The sequence below is a fragment of the Salmo salar genome, chromosome ssa14 (assembly GCF_905237065.1).
Source record: "Salmo salar chromosome ssa14, Ssal_v3.1, whole genome shotgun sequence".
In the NCBI taxonomy this organism is placed as follows: Eukaryota; Metazoa; Chordata; class Actinopteri; order Salmoniformes; family Salmonidae; genus Salmo; species Salmo salar.
The window spans coordinates 97,839,653-97,852,166 of NC_059455.1; the positions used below are offsets into that span (position 1 = coordinate 97,839,653).

The 12,514-nt window shown below is 42.9% G+C and overlaps 1 protein-coding gene across 1 annotated transcript in view; it reads left to right on the forward strand.

Annotated features, from left to right (window-relative positions):
- The window catches only part of csmd2 (CUB and Sushi multiple domains 2), a 776,204-nt gene that overhangs the window by 123,738 nt on the left and 639,952 nt on the right, over positions 1–12,514 (forward strand). Inside the window, exon 3 of the mRNA XM_045695078.1 lies at positions 7,728–7,840. Within this exon, the coding sequence (XP_045551034.1) occupies positions 7,728–7,840 (113 nt within the window). The remainder of the gene's footprint in view (positions 1–7,727; positions 7,841–12,514) is intronic.

The window sequence follows — 12,514 nt, forward strand, 5'->3', positions numbered from 1 at the left end:
GGGTTGATAAGACACTATGGAATTTAGAATCTAATTGTAATGGTCCTTCTAGGTCCTTGTTTAGTCATATAGGCAATAAGATACTGTTCAAAAGATCATCAGAAGTGTTACTGCTTCCATTTTCTATTGTCCTGTCATATCCTGAGTACCAGTCTCCATGACAAATATTCCTCCGAGTGAATTAGACAAACAGACTGGTACCCAGGCTAGTCCTGTTATAGACTGGTACCCAGGCGAGTCCTGTTATAGACTGGTACCCAGGCTAGTCCTGTTATAGACTGGTACCCAGGCTAGTCCTGTTATAGACTGGTACCCAGGCGAGTCCTGTTATAGACTGGTACCCAGACTAGTCCTGTTATAGACTGGTACCCAGACTAGTCCTTTTATAGACTGGTACCCAGGCTAGTCCTATTATAGACTGGTACCCAGACTAGTCCTGTTATAGACTGGTACCCAGGCTAGTCCTGTTATAGACTGGTACCCAGACTAGTCCTATTATAGACTGGTACCCAGACTAGTCCTGTTATAGACTGGTACCCAGACTAGTCCTGTTATAGACTGGTGCCCAGGCGAGTCCTGTTATAGACTGGTACCCAGACTAGTCCTGTTATAGACTGGTACCCAGACTAGTCCTTTTATAGACTGGTACCCAGGCTAGTCCTATTATAGACTGGTACCCAGACTAGTCCTGTTATAGACTGGTACCCAGACTAGTCCTGTTATAGACTGGTACCAGGCTAGTCCTATTATAGACTGGTACCCAGACTAGTCCTGTTATAGACTGGTACCCAGACTAGTCCTGTTATAGACTGGTACCCAGGCTAGTCCTGTAATAGACTGGCGAGTCCTGTTATAGACTGGTAACCAGACTAGTCCTGTTATAGACTGGTACCCAGACTAGTCATATTATAGACTGGTACCCAGACTAGTGCTGTTATAGACTGGTACCCAGACTAGTCCTGTTATAGACTGGTACCCAGACTAGTCCTGTTATAGACTGGTACCCAGGCTAATCCTGTTATAGACTGGCTAGTCCTGTTATAGACTGGTGCCCAGACTAGTCCTGTTATAGACTGGCTAGTCCTGTTATAGACTAGTACCCAGGCTAATCCTGTTATAGACTGGCTAGTCCTGTTATAGACTGGTACCCAGGCTAGTCCTGTTATAGACTGGTACCCAGGCTAGTCCTGTAATAGACTGGTACCCAGGCTAGTCCTGTTATAGACTGGTACCCAGGCTAGTCCTGTTATAGACTGGTACCCAGACTAGTCCTGTTATAGACTGGCGAGTCCTGTTATAGACTGGTAACCAGACTAGTCCTGTTATAGACTGGTACCCAGGCTAATCCTGTTATAGACTGGCTAGTCCTGTTATACACTGGTAACCAGACTAGTCCTGTTATAGACTGGTACCCAGGCTAATCCTGTTATAGACTGGCTAGTCCTGTTATACACTGGTAACCAGACTAGTCCTGTTATAGACTGGTACCCAGGCTAGTCCTATTATAGACTGGCTAGTCCTGTTATACACTGGTACCCAGGCTAGTCCTGTTATAGACTGGTACCCAGACTAGTCCTGTTATAGACTGGTACCCAGACTAGTCCTGTTATACACTGGTACCCAGGCTAGTCCTGTTATAGACTGGTACCCAGACTAGTCCTGTTATAGACTGGTACCCAGACTAGTCCTGTTATAGACTGGTACCCAGACTAGTCCTGTTATACACTGGTACCCAGACTAGTCCTGTTATAGACTGGCGAGTCCTGTTATAGACTGGTAACCAGACTAGTCCTGTTATACACTGGTACCCAGGCTAGTCCTGTTATAGACTGGTACCCAGACTAGTCCTGTTATAGACTGGTACCCAGACTAGTCCTGTTATACACTGGTACCCAGGCTAGTCCTGTTATAGACTGGTACCCAGACTAGTCCTGTTATAGACTGGTACCCAGACTAGTCCTGTTATAGACTGGTACCCAGGCTAGTCCTGTTAGTCCTGTATTATTCCGGACAGGGTATTATTACGGATCCTCTTGGCGCCAATGAGTTTTCTCCATTTATCCCACAATTCTACTCTTCACCCACAACCCCACTGTGCTGCAGAATTTAATTGGACTCCTGGAATAATTCTTACCTAATACGGAGGAGACTTGTGTTTTCTTGATCTAGCCACGTCACAAACTGTGTGTCGAACGTAAAGTGAAGAGAAACGTTGTGTTTCAATTTTGTGTTCACTAGTCCTGTATTATTCTGGACAGTGGATTGTTGTGGATCAATTTGACACGTGTGTGTGTGTGTGTGTCTGTATGTATGTGTGTGTCTGTGTGTGTGTGTGTCTGTGTGTGTGATTAAATCAAATCAAATTGTATTCGTCACATGCTTCTAAATGTGAAACTAACAGTGAAATGCTTACTGACAGTCTTTGACTTTGGTGGCTGGAGTCTTTTGTAGGGCCTTCCTCTGACACCGCCTGGTATTCAGGCCCCCCCCTCTCTCACCCCCCTCTCTCACCTCTCACTCCCCTCTCTCACCTCTCACCCCCCTCTCTCACCCCCACTGCATTGCAGAATTAAATTGGCTTTTTCCAAGTCAATTTGTGGTCAGTTATGGCTGGTTCCATAAACGTGTCTTCAGTGTTCAACAGACTGCTGATACTTTCCAAGACAATCCGGGACGTGCAGGAGAGTATGTAACCTGTATGTGTGTGTGTGTGTGTGTGTACGTGTGTGTGTGTGTGTGTGTGTACACATCTGTGTGCGTGTGTACACATCTGTGTGTGTGTGTTAGGTGTGTGTTTGTGTGTGTGTATTAGGTGTCTGTATGTGTACACATCTCTGTGTGTGTGTTTACTAAGGCAAAGTGCTACATGACTAAATGTTCATCCAGCCTCTCTCTCTCTTCACTCCTACACACATATAGATCTCTGTGTGTGTGTGTGTGTGTGTGTGTGTGTGTGTGTGTGTGTGTGTGTGTGTGTGTGTGTGTGTGTGTGTGTGTGTGTGTGTGTGTGTGTGTGTGTGTGTGTGTGACAGTGCTGTGGTGTTGTTGCTAGTGGAGAATGACTGAAGAGTCGAGAGCGCTAAATAAAAGCCTTGAAGGTGTCTGATGTTAGCATTGCCCAGGGCTCTCAGGCTTCACAGGTTGAGAGACACAGGATGACTCCTATGGGGTCACAGGTCAGGCCAGTGCAGATCAATGTGTACATCTCTCTCTCTCGCTCGCTCTCTCTCTCTGATGTCACTGGAGGCTTGAAGTTGTGTGACATTTCCTAAATTTTTTGTTTTTTTTCCAGCTTTGTTCAAATAGAAGCCATCTATCCCCAATAGAAGTATATCTACTGAGGGATATTGCAAACAGTGTAGCACAACCTGTACTCTACTGCAGCATTGTCCAACCTCTCCACAGTAGCCCCCCAGGCCGTTCCATGTGTTTCAAATCTTTCAGAACACCTGATTCAACTGGTCAACTGGGGGGAGTCCCCCCCCAATGAGACCCCCCCGACGAGATGTTTAAAAATCAACAGCTCTATAGACATTGTTATTTAAAGTGTCTCTCAATAATTTCTATGAAATATGACCAATAATTAATTACAATTTCCTTCCAAAAACGTATATTATAAAATGGGTTGTGTGATTCTTGGATGCTGATAGGTTGATATGTAGGAGCTGTGGGACGTATTAAAATGTCTTAATTCCAGGCAGGAAATTCATCAACTTCATCTCCCTCTGGGTAAAAAAATATTTACACATGATTTTTCCTTGCTTCTATTTGGTTTGAAACATTTGGGGGGTTATAAACATGCCAGTCTGCCTCTAGTAAAAATTTAAAAAAATATTGCTCAGTAAAATTCTACTTGAGTAAAAGTCTACAAGCATTTGGTTTTAAATATACTTAATAAGTATCAAAAGTAAATGTAAAAGAATAAAACATTTCAAATTCCTTATTTTAATAGTAACGTTTCTGTTGTACAGTAGCTAGCTCGCAGAGTGGAAGAACTGGTCCATGGATTCCGGCCCTGGTTGGTGACAGCCAGTGCTTGCCTCTTCTGGGACGTCCCACTCAAATCGTTCCCATCAAAAAATGGCAGCTTTCTGTTCTCCGTGTTAGTGGCTGACGATAACTGTTGTGTCAGCTCTCGGTGGTGACCAATCACAGCACATTATTTCCCATGCCTCTATTGCTATTTGTGTGTGCTATTAAAGCGGTCGTTAGTTATTTTGTCATGTTATTACCCAGTCGTTCATTCAAATCGTTCTATTCATTCGGCGGCAGGTAGCCTAGTGGTTAGAGCGTTAGACTCGGAAAGGTTGCAAGATCGAATCCCCGAGCTGACAACATTTACATTTACGTCATTTAGCAGACGCTCTTATCCAGAGCGACTTACAAATTGGTGCATTCACCTTATGATATCCAGTGGAACAACCACTTTTTTACAATAGTGCATCTAAATCTTTTAAGGGGGGGGGTTAGAAGGATTACTTTATCCTATCCTAGGTATTCCTTAAAGAGGTGGGGTTTCAGGTGTCTCCGGAAGGTGGTGATTGACTCCGCTGTCCTGGCGTCGTGAGGGAGCTTGTTCCACCATTGGGGTGCCAGAGCAGCGAACAGTTTTGACTGGGCTGAGCGGGAACTGTGCTTCCTCAGAGGTAGGGGGGCCAGCAGGCCAGAGGTGGATAAACGCAGTGCCCTTGTTCACACAAAGTAAAAATCTGTCATTCTGCCCCATGAACAAGGCAGTTCACCTGCTGTTCCTAGGCCATCATTGAAAATAAGAATTTGTTCTTAACAGGTAAATAAAGGTATAAAAAAAAACGTGATGTTGCTATGCTAAACACATCATTAGCATGTAGCTAGCAGAGATTCAATGATGATGTGAGACAAGATCTTCAATAAATAACAATTAAATAAGTCATTGAACACTGGCCACTTTAACAATGTTTACATACTGTTTTACCCACTTAATATGTATATACTGTATTCTACGTCCTGGTTCATCCAATATAACTACTTCATATGTATATACTGTATTCTAGTCCTGGTTCATCCTACATAGCTACTGCTGTCCACTTCATATGTATATACTGTATTCTAGTCCTGGTTCATCCTATATAACTACTGCTGTCCACTTCATATGTATATACTGTATTCTAGTCCTGGTTCATCCTATATAACTACTGCTGTCCACTTCATATGTATATACTGTATTCTAGTCCTGGTTCATCCTATATAACTACTGCTGTCCACTTCATATGTATATACTGTATTCTAGTCATGGTTCATCCTATATAACTACTGCTGTCCACTTCATATGTATATACTGTATTCTAGTCATGGTTCATCCTACATAGCTACTGCTGTCCACTTCATATGTATATACTGTATTCTAGTCCTGGTTCATCCTATATAACTACTGCTGTCCACTTCATATGTATATACTGTATTCTAGTCCTGGTTCATCCTATATAACTACTGCTGTCCACTTCATATGTATATACTGTATTCTAGTCAAGGTTCATCCTATATAACTACTGCTGTGCCTTGCTTTTCTATTTATATGCTGTCCATGATGTCTAGATATAGAGTAGCAGTCAAACGTTTTGGACAGACCTACTCATCCAAGTGTTTGGGTGACCTAGGTGACTATCTCATGAAGCTGGTTGAGAGGATACCTAGGTGACTATCTCATGAAGCTGGTTGAGAGGATGCCTAGGTGACTATCTCATGAAGCTGGTTGAGAGGATGCCTAGGTGACTATCTCATGAAGCTGGTTGAGAGGATGCCTAGGTGACTATCTCATGAAGCTGGTTGAGAGGATGCCTAGGTGACTATCTCATGAAGCTGGTTGAGAGGATGCCTAGGTGACTATCTCATGAAGCTGGTTGAGAGGATACCTAGGTGACTATCTCATGAAGCTGGTTGAGAGGATGCCTAGGTGACTATCTCATGAAGCTGGTTGAGAGGATGCCTAGGTGACTATCTCATGAAGCTGGTTGAGAGGATGCCTAGGTGACTATCTCATGAAGCTGGTTGAGAGGATACCTAGGTGACTATCTCATGAAGCTGGTTGAGAGGATGCCTAGGTGACTATCTCATGAAGCTGGTTGAGAGGATGCAGAGACTGTGGAAAGCTGTCATCAAGGCCAACAGGTGGCTACTTTGAAGAATCTAATGACATACATCTTGATTTAGTTTAACACTTGTTTTGGTTACTACATGATTCCGTATGTGTTATTTCATAGTTTTGATGTCATCGCTATTATTCTACAATGTAGAAAATAGTAAAAAAATGAAAGAAAAACCCTAGAATGAGTAGGTGTGTCAACTTTTGACTGGTATTGTATATATGCTCTGAGTGTACAAAACATTAGGAACACCTTCCTAATATTGAGTTCCACCCCCCTTTTGCCCTCAGAACAGCATCAATTTGTCAGGGCATGGACTCTACAAGGTGTCAAAGGCATTCCACAGCGATGATGGCCCATGTTGACTCCAATGCTGCTCACAGTTGTCAACTTTGGGTGGTGGACCGTTCTTTATAAACACAGGAAACTGTTGAGCGTGAAAAACCCAGCAGCGTTGAAGTTCTTGACACGCTCAAACCGGTGCGCCTGGTACATACCCCGTTCACCCTCTGAATGGCACACACAAACCCAATCCATGTCTCAATTGTCTCAAGGCTTAACAATACTTCGTTAAAACCTGTCTCCTCCTCTTCATCTACACTGATTGAAGTGGATTTAACAAGTGGACGTCAATAAGGGATCATAGCTTTCACCTGGATTCACCTGGTCAGTCTATGTCCTGTCTGTGTACATATTTATATTCTGGACTCTGACATGTTGTTTTGATATTTATTAATTAATTAATTTTTATTTGAGGATATTTGTGTGTATTGTTAGATATTACTGCACTGTTAGTGCTAGAAACATTACCACAACACTGTACCTGCGGTAACATGTAAAAACATATGTGTACACAACCAATAAAATGTTGTTTGAATTTTGATTTGACTTCTTTGCTACATGTGTTTGCCAAGCTGGTTCATTGAACTGTGCTTGTGTTGTATGATGGGTAATCTGACCTGAGAACGGACGCACTTGCTGCTACAAGTACCAGTAAGCTTTTGGTTGTTATTAACCTGCTATTAGAGCGCATACTGTCTGGACCCATTAAATATCTCACAGCAGGAGATACAGACTGCTGATCTATTTGCAGACAAACACTTACAGACTGCTGATCTATTTCTAGACAAACACTTACAGACTGCTGATCTATTTGTAGACAAACACTTACAGACTGCTGATCTATTTGTAGACAAACACTTACAGACTGCTGATCTATTTGTAGACAAACACTTACAGACTGCTGATCTATTTGTAGACAAACACTTACAGACTGCTGATCTATTTCTAGACAAACACTTACAGACTGCTGATCTATTTCTAGACAAACACTTACAGACTGCTGATCTATTTGTAGACAAACCCTTACAGACTGCTGATCTATTTCTAGACAAACACTTACAGACTGCTGATCTCAGATCAGTTGAGATCATAATGAATTAGCTGAATTGGACATTTAAGCTTATTCATTATGATCTAAACTGATCCGTGATCAGCACTCCTACGCTTTGTGACAACTGGCCCTGGACTGGTTTCTAGATTGACTGCCTGTCATATAGCATATTGTTATTCGCTGAATATTCCTCTCTCTCTCTGTTTCCATAGGTTGACGGGGTTCCAGCTGCCGTCGCCCATAGTGAGCACAGGACCCAGCCTCACACTGTGGCTGCTGACAGACTATGCTGTCAGTGGACAAGGCTTCAAGGCCATCTATGAAGGTAAGATACTGTACATGACATAAATAAAGTCTTACAAAACCTATGACGGCAACATACTGACTGTATGTGCGTCTCTCTCTCTGTCTCTCTCTCTCTCGCACACTCTCTCTGTCTCTCTCTCTCTCGCACACTCTCTCTCTCTCTCTCTCTTTTTCTGTCTCTCTCTGTCACTCTGTCTCTCTCTCTGTTACTCTCTCTTTCTCTGTCTCTCTCTCTCTGTCACTCTCTCTGTCTCTCTCTCTGTCACTCTCTCACTCTCTCTCTCGCACACTCTCTCTCTTTCTCTGTCTCTCTCTCTCTCTGTCACTCTCTCTGTCTCTCTCTCTGTCACTCTCTCTTTCTCTGTCACTCTCTCTGTCACTCTCTCTGTCTCTCTCTCTGTCTCTCTCTGTCACTCTCTCTCTCTCTCTCTCTCTCTCTCTCTCTCTCTTTCTCTGTCTCTCTCTCTGTCACTCTCTCTGTCACTCTCTCTGTCTCTCTGTCTCTTTCTCTCTCTCTTTCTCTGTCTCTCTCTCTGTCACTCTCTCTGTCTCTCTCTCTCTCTCTTTCTCTGTCACTATCTCTGTCTCTCTGTCACTATCTCTGTCTCTCTCTCTGTCTCTCTCACTCTGTTTCTATCTCTCACTCTTTCTCTCTCTCTCTCTCTATCTGTCTCTCTCTCTCACTCTGTCGCTCTCTCTCTCTCTCTCTCTCTGACTTTAATGTTCTCACTATATATCTCTGCCGTTAATCTTCCTCCTGCTCCTCCTCCCTCTGTATCTGTCTGTGAGTACTCCATTACTGATTCCTTTGACTTCTCATTCCCCTCTGAACACTTCCCATCATACAGAGAATATACTGTAGCCTACTGTACTCCCCACCTTGATTAGCATACTTGCTACAGCACGGTATATATAATCAGTGTGCATTAGGCTAATTGTATTTATATGCATGGTTTGACTTCCCACAGCATGGATGGTAGCCTGGATGGTTAACTGTCGCGGTAGCTAGCTGGCACTATGAGATGGTTCACCTCACCAGGCTACGTGTGTGTGTGTGTGTGTGTGTGTGTGTGTGTGTGTGTGTGTGTGTGTGTGTGTGTGTGTGTGTGTGTGTGTGTGTGTGTGTGTGTGTGTGTGTGTGTGTGTGTGTGTGTGTGTGTGTGTGTGTGTGTGTGTGTGATGGTTCACCGTGCTAGTCTAGGGGTCCTTGTCGTATTTCCTCTTCATGGAGGAGTGTTTTATGACCCATAAAGGGATGATACAGTACTAACAGAGAGGCGGAAGGACAGGCTAATTAAGCTAATTACCTGATCCGGGGGATTGAGGGGTGGAACATGATCCTGGATATTCTAGGCGAGTCATTCCATCATTGACATGGAATAACGGGGATCATTTTTATTCTTCACCTCCTGTGGAGCTGATTCAGGTATCCTGATGTGCATATCATGGTGTGTTGTTCAGTGGTTCCAGGGTTTCGTGTTTCCAGGGTTCCGTGACACCAGGGTTCTGTTGTTCCAGGGTTCCATGGTTCTGTGGTTCCAGGGTTCTGTTGTTCCAGGGTTCTGTTGTTCCAGAGTTCCACGGTTCTGTGGTTCCAGGGTTCTATGGTCCCAGGGTTCCTTGGTTCCAGCGTTCTATGGTTCAAGGTGAATTTGGACATCTAACTATGATATGGTTATCCAGATATTTCATGATGGAACAATGGGGAACGTTCTTCATTCTTCTTCTTCTTCTTATGGGCTTCATTCAGTCCTGACTGGTTGGATGTACTGTACCTGTTCACAGGTCTTCTTGTCCGTATGATTCTTGACCTTTGTGTGAAACTTGAAGACCCATTATTTCCCAAGTGACTTGTTTCCAACGTCCTCTTCCTTAATCAATGCTATTAGAAATGGACAAGGCAATGAAAGATATGATAGTTGAATAGGTTTTATTGGCATGGGGAAACATTGCCAAATCAAGTGAAGTAGATAATATACAAAAGTGAAATAAACAATATAAATGAACAGTAAACCTTACACTCACAGAAGTTTTCTAATTCTTTGTGGATCTGTGTAATCTGAGGGAAATATGTGTCTCTAATATGGTCATACATTTGGCAGGAGGTTAGGAAGTGCAGCTCAGTTTCCACCTCATTTTGTGGGCAGTGTTGCACATAGCCTGTCTTCTCTTGAGAGCCAGGTCTGCCTACGGCGGCCTTTCTCAATAGCAAGGCTATGCTCACTGAGTCTGTACATAGTCAAAGCTTTCCTTAAGTGTGGGTCAGTCACAGTGGTCAGGTATTCTGCCACTGTGTTCTCTCTTTTTAGGGCCAAATAGCATTCTAGTTGGCTCAGTTTTAATTATTTCCAATGTGTCAAGTAATAATCTTTTTTGTTTTCTCATGATTTGGTTGGTGTCTAATTGTGTTGCTGTCCTGGGGCTCTGTGGGTTGTGTTTGTGAACCAGCTTGCTTAGGGGACTCTTCTCCAGATTAATCTCTCGGTAAGCGATGGCTTTGTTATGGAAGGTTTGGAAATCGCTTCCTTTTAGGTAGTTAAGGAATTTAATGTCTTTTTTCTGGATTTTGATTATTAGCGGGTATCGGCCTAATTCTGCTCTGCATGCATTATTTGGTGTTTTACATTGTATACTTAGGATATGTTTGCAGAATTCTGCAGGCAGAGTCTAAATTTGGTGTTTGTCCCATTTTGTGAACTATTGGTTTTTGAGCAGACCCCTGACCTCACAACCATGAAGGGCAATGGATTCTATAACTTATTCAAGTATTTTTGGCCAGATCCTAATTGGTATGTTGAATTTTATGTTCCTTTTGATGGCATAGAAGGCCTTCCTTGCCTTGTATCTCAGATCGTTCACAGCTTTGTGGAAGTTACCTGTGGCGCTGATGTTTAGGCCAAGGTATGTGCCGTTTTTTTGTGTGTTGTATGACAATAGTGTCTAGATGGAATTTGTATTTCTGGTCCTGGGAACTGGACCTTTTTTGGAACATCATTATATTTCTCTCTTTCTCTACTCTCTCTCTCTCTCTCTCTCTACTCTCTCTCTCTACTCTCTCTCTACTCTCTCTCTACTCTCTCTACTCTCTCTCTCTCTCTACTCTCTCTCCAAATCTCCTTCTTGTCTTCTTGTAAAGGAGGAAAGAGAAGGAGGGTAATGTTTATAAATGATCTCTTCTCTTCCAGAAGACTGTAGAGCAGTAATGGTGAAACATTAGCAGAATTATGAGCAGTCGTTTCTACTAACACCAAAATCAGATGCTGCTGCAGCCGTCAACACAAACATTACACACACACACAAACACACACACACACACACACACACACACACACACACACACACACACACACACACACACACACACACACACACACACACACACACACACACACACACACACAGGCACAGGCACAGGCACACACTTATGCATACACACACTAATGCAAATGCTCACGCTTGCACATACACATTAGAAACATATACACACAACACTCACACACACACACACACATCATAAAATACACTCTGAATGCTAAATGCACTTAGTTAGTCTTATGCCCACGATCAGGCTCAATATTGAATTCCTCTGTGATTCTCCAATAAACTAACACATTACACACAGCTGGTGGAATTCTTGCATCTGGTCTGCTTTTGTCCGAGTCATGCATCTAAATTAACTCTCTCTCTCTTCCTTTCACTTTCTCACTCTCCACTCAGCCTTTTCTCTCTCACACACACACACACACACACACACACACACACACACACACACACACACACACACACACACACACACACACACACACACACACACACACACACACACACACACACACACACACACACAGTATCTCAGATCGTTCATAGCTTTGTGGAAGTTACCTGTGGCACTGATGTTTAGGCCAAGGTATGTGGTGTTTTTTTTGTGTGTTGTATGACAATAGTGTCTTGATGAAATTTGTATTTGTGGTCCTGGGAACTGGACCTTTTTTGGAACATCATTATATTTCTCTCTTTCTCTACTCTCTCTCTCTCTCTCTCTCTCTACTCTCTCTCTACTCTCTCTCTACTCTCTCTACTCTCTCTCTCTCTCTACTCTCTCTCCAAATCTCCTTCTTGTCTTCTACGTGAAACATGAAACATAACATGAAACATGACATGAAACAATATATTGGCCACATAACAGTGTTGAAGTGGAAGGATGTCTGTCATTGGGTGAGTGGGAGAGTTGAGATAGAATTCTGTCAGCTCCTTCTCCCTATTGGATTGTGTGATTCTAAGGTCAGATATGGATACTGCATGTTTCCTAGCTGATATGGTTTCTTATGTTAAGTGGCGGTCTTATCTCGTGGTTAAATGATAAGTAAAGGGATTGCTAAGTACTGGTTTTATATGTTATGTGGCGGTCTTATCTCGTGGTTAAATGATAAGTAAAGGGATTGCTAAGTACTGGTCATGTTGAATCTAGACGACAACGGAATATACCTGATGTTTTAAGTCTCCCAATCGATACAACACGGTGATATTTACCAAAAACAACACGTGTAGTGTAGTTGAGAACAAAATGATGAGAATGAATGCATATGATTAAGTCTGATTGAATATGTGATACGGTATGAATGCTGCTGTGATTAATCTGAGGTCCAAATCGATATACGGCGAAGAGGGCTGTCCTCACTCAACACATGTTGTT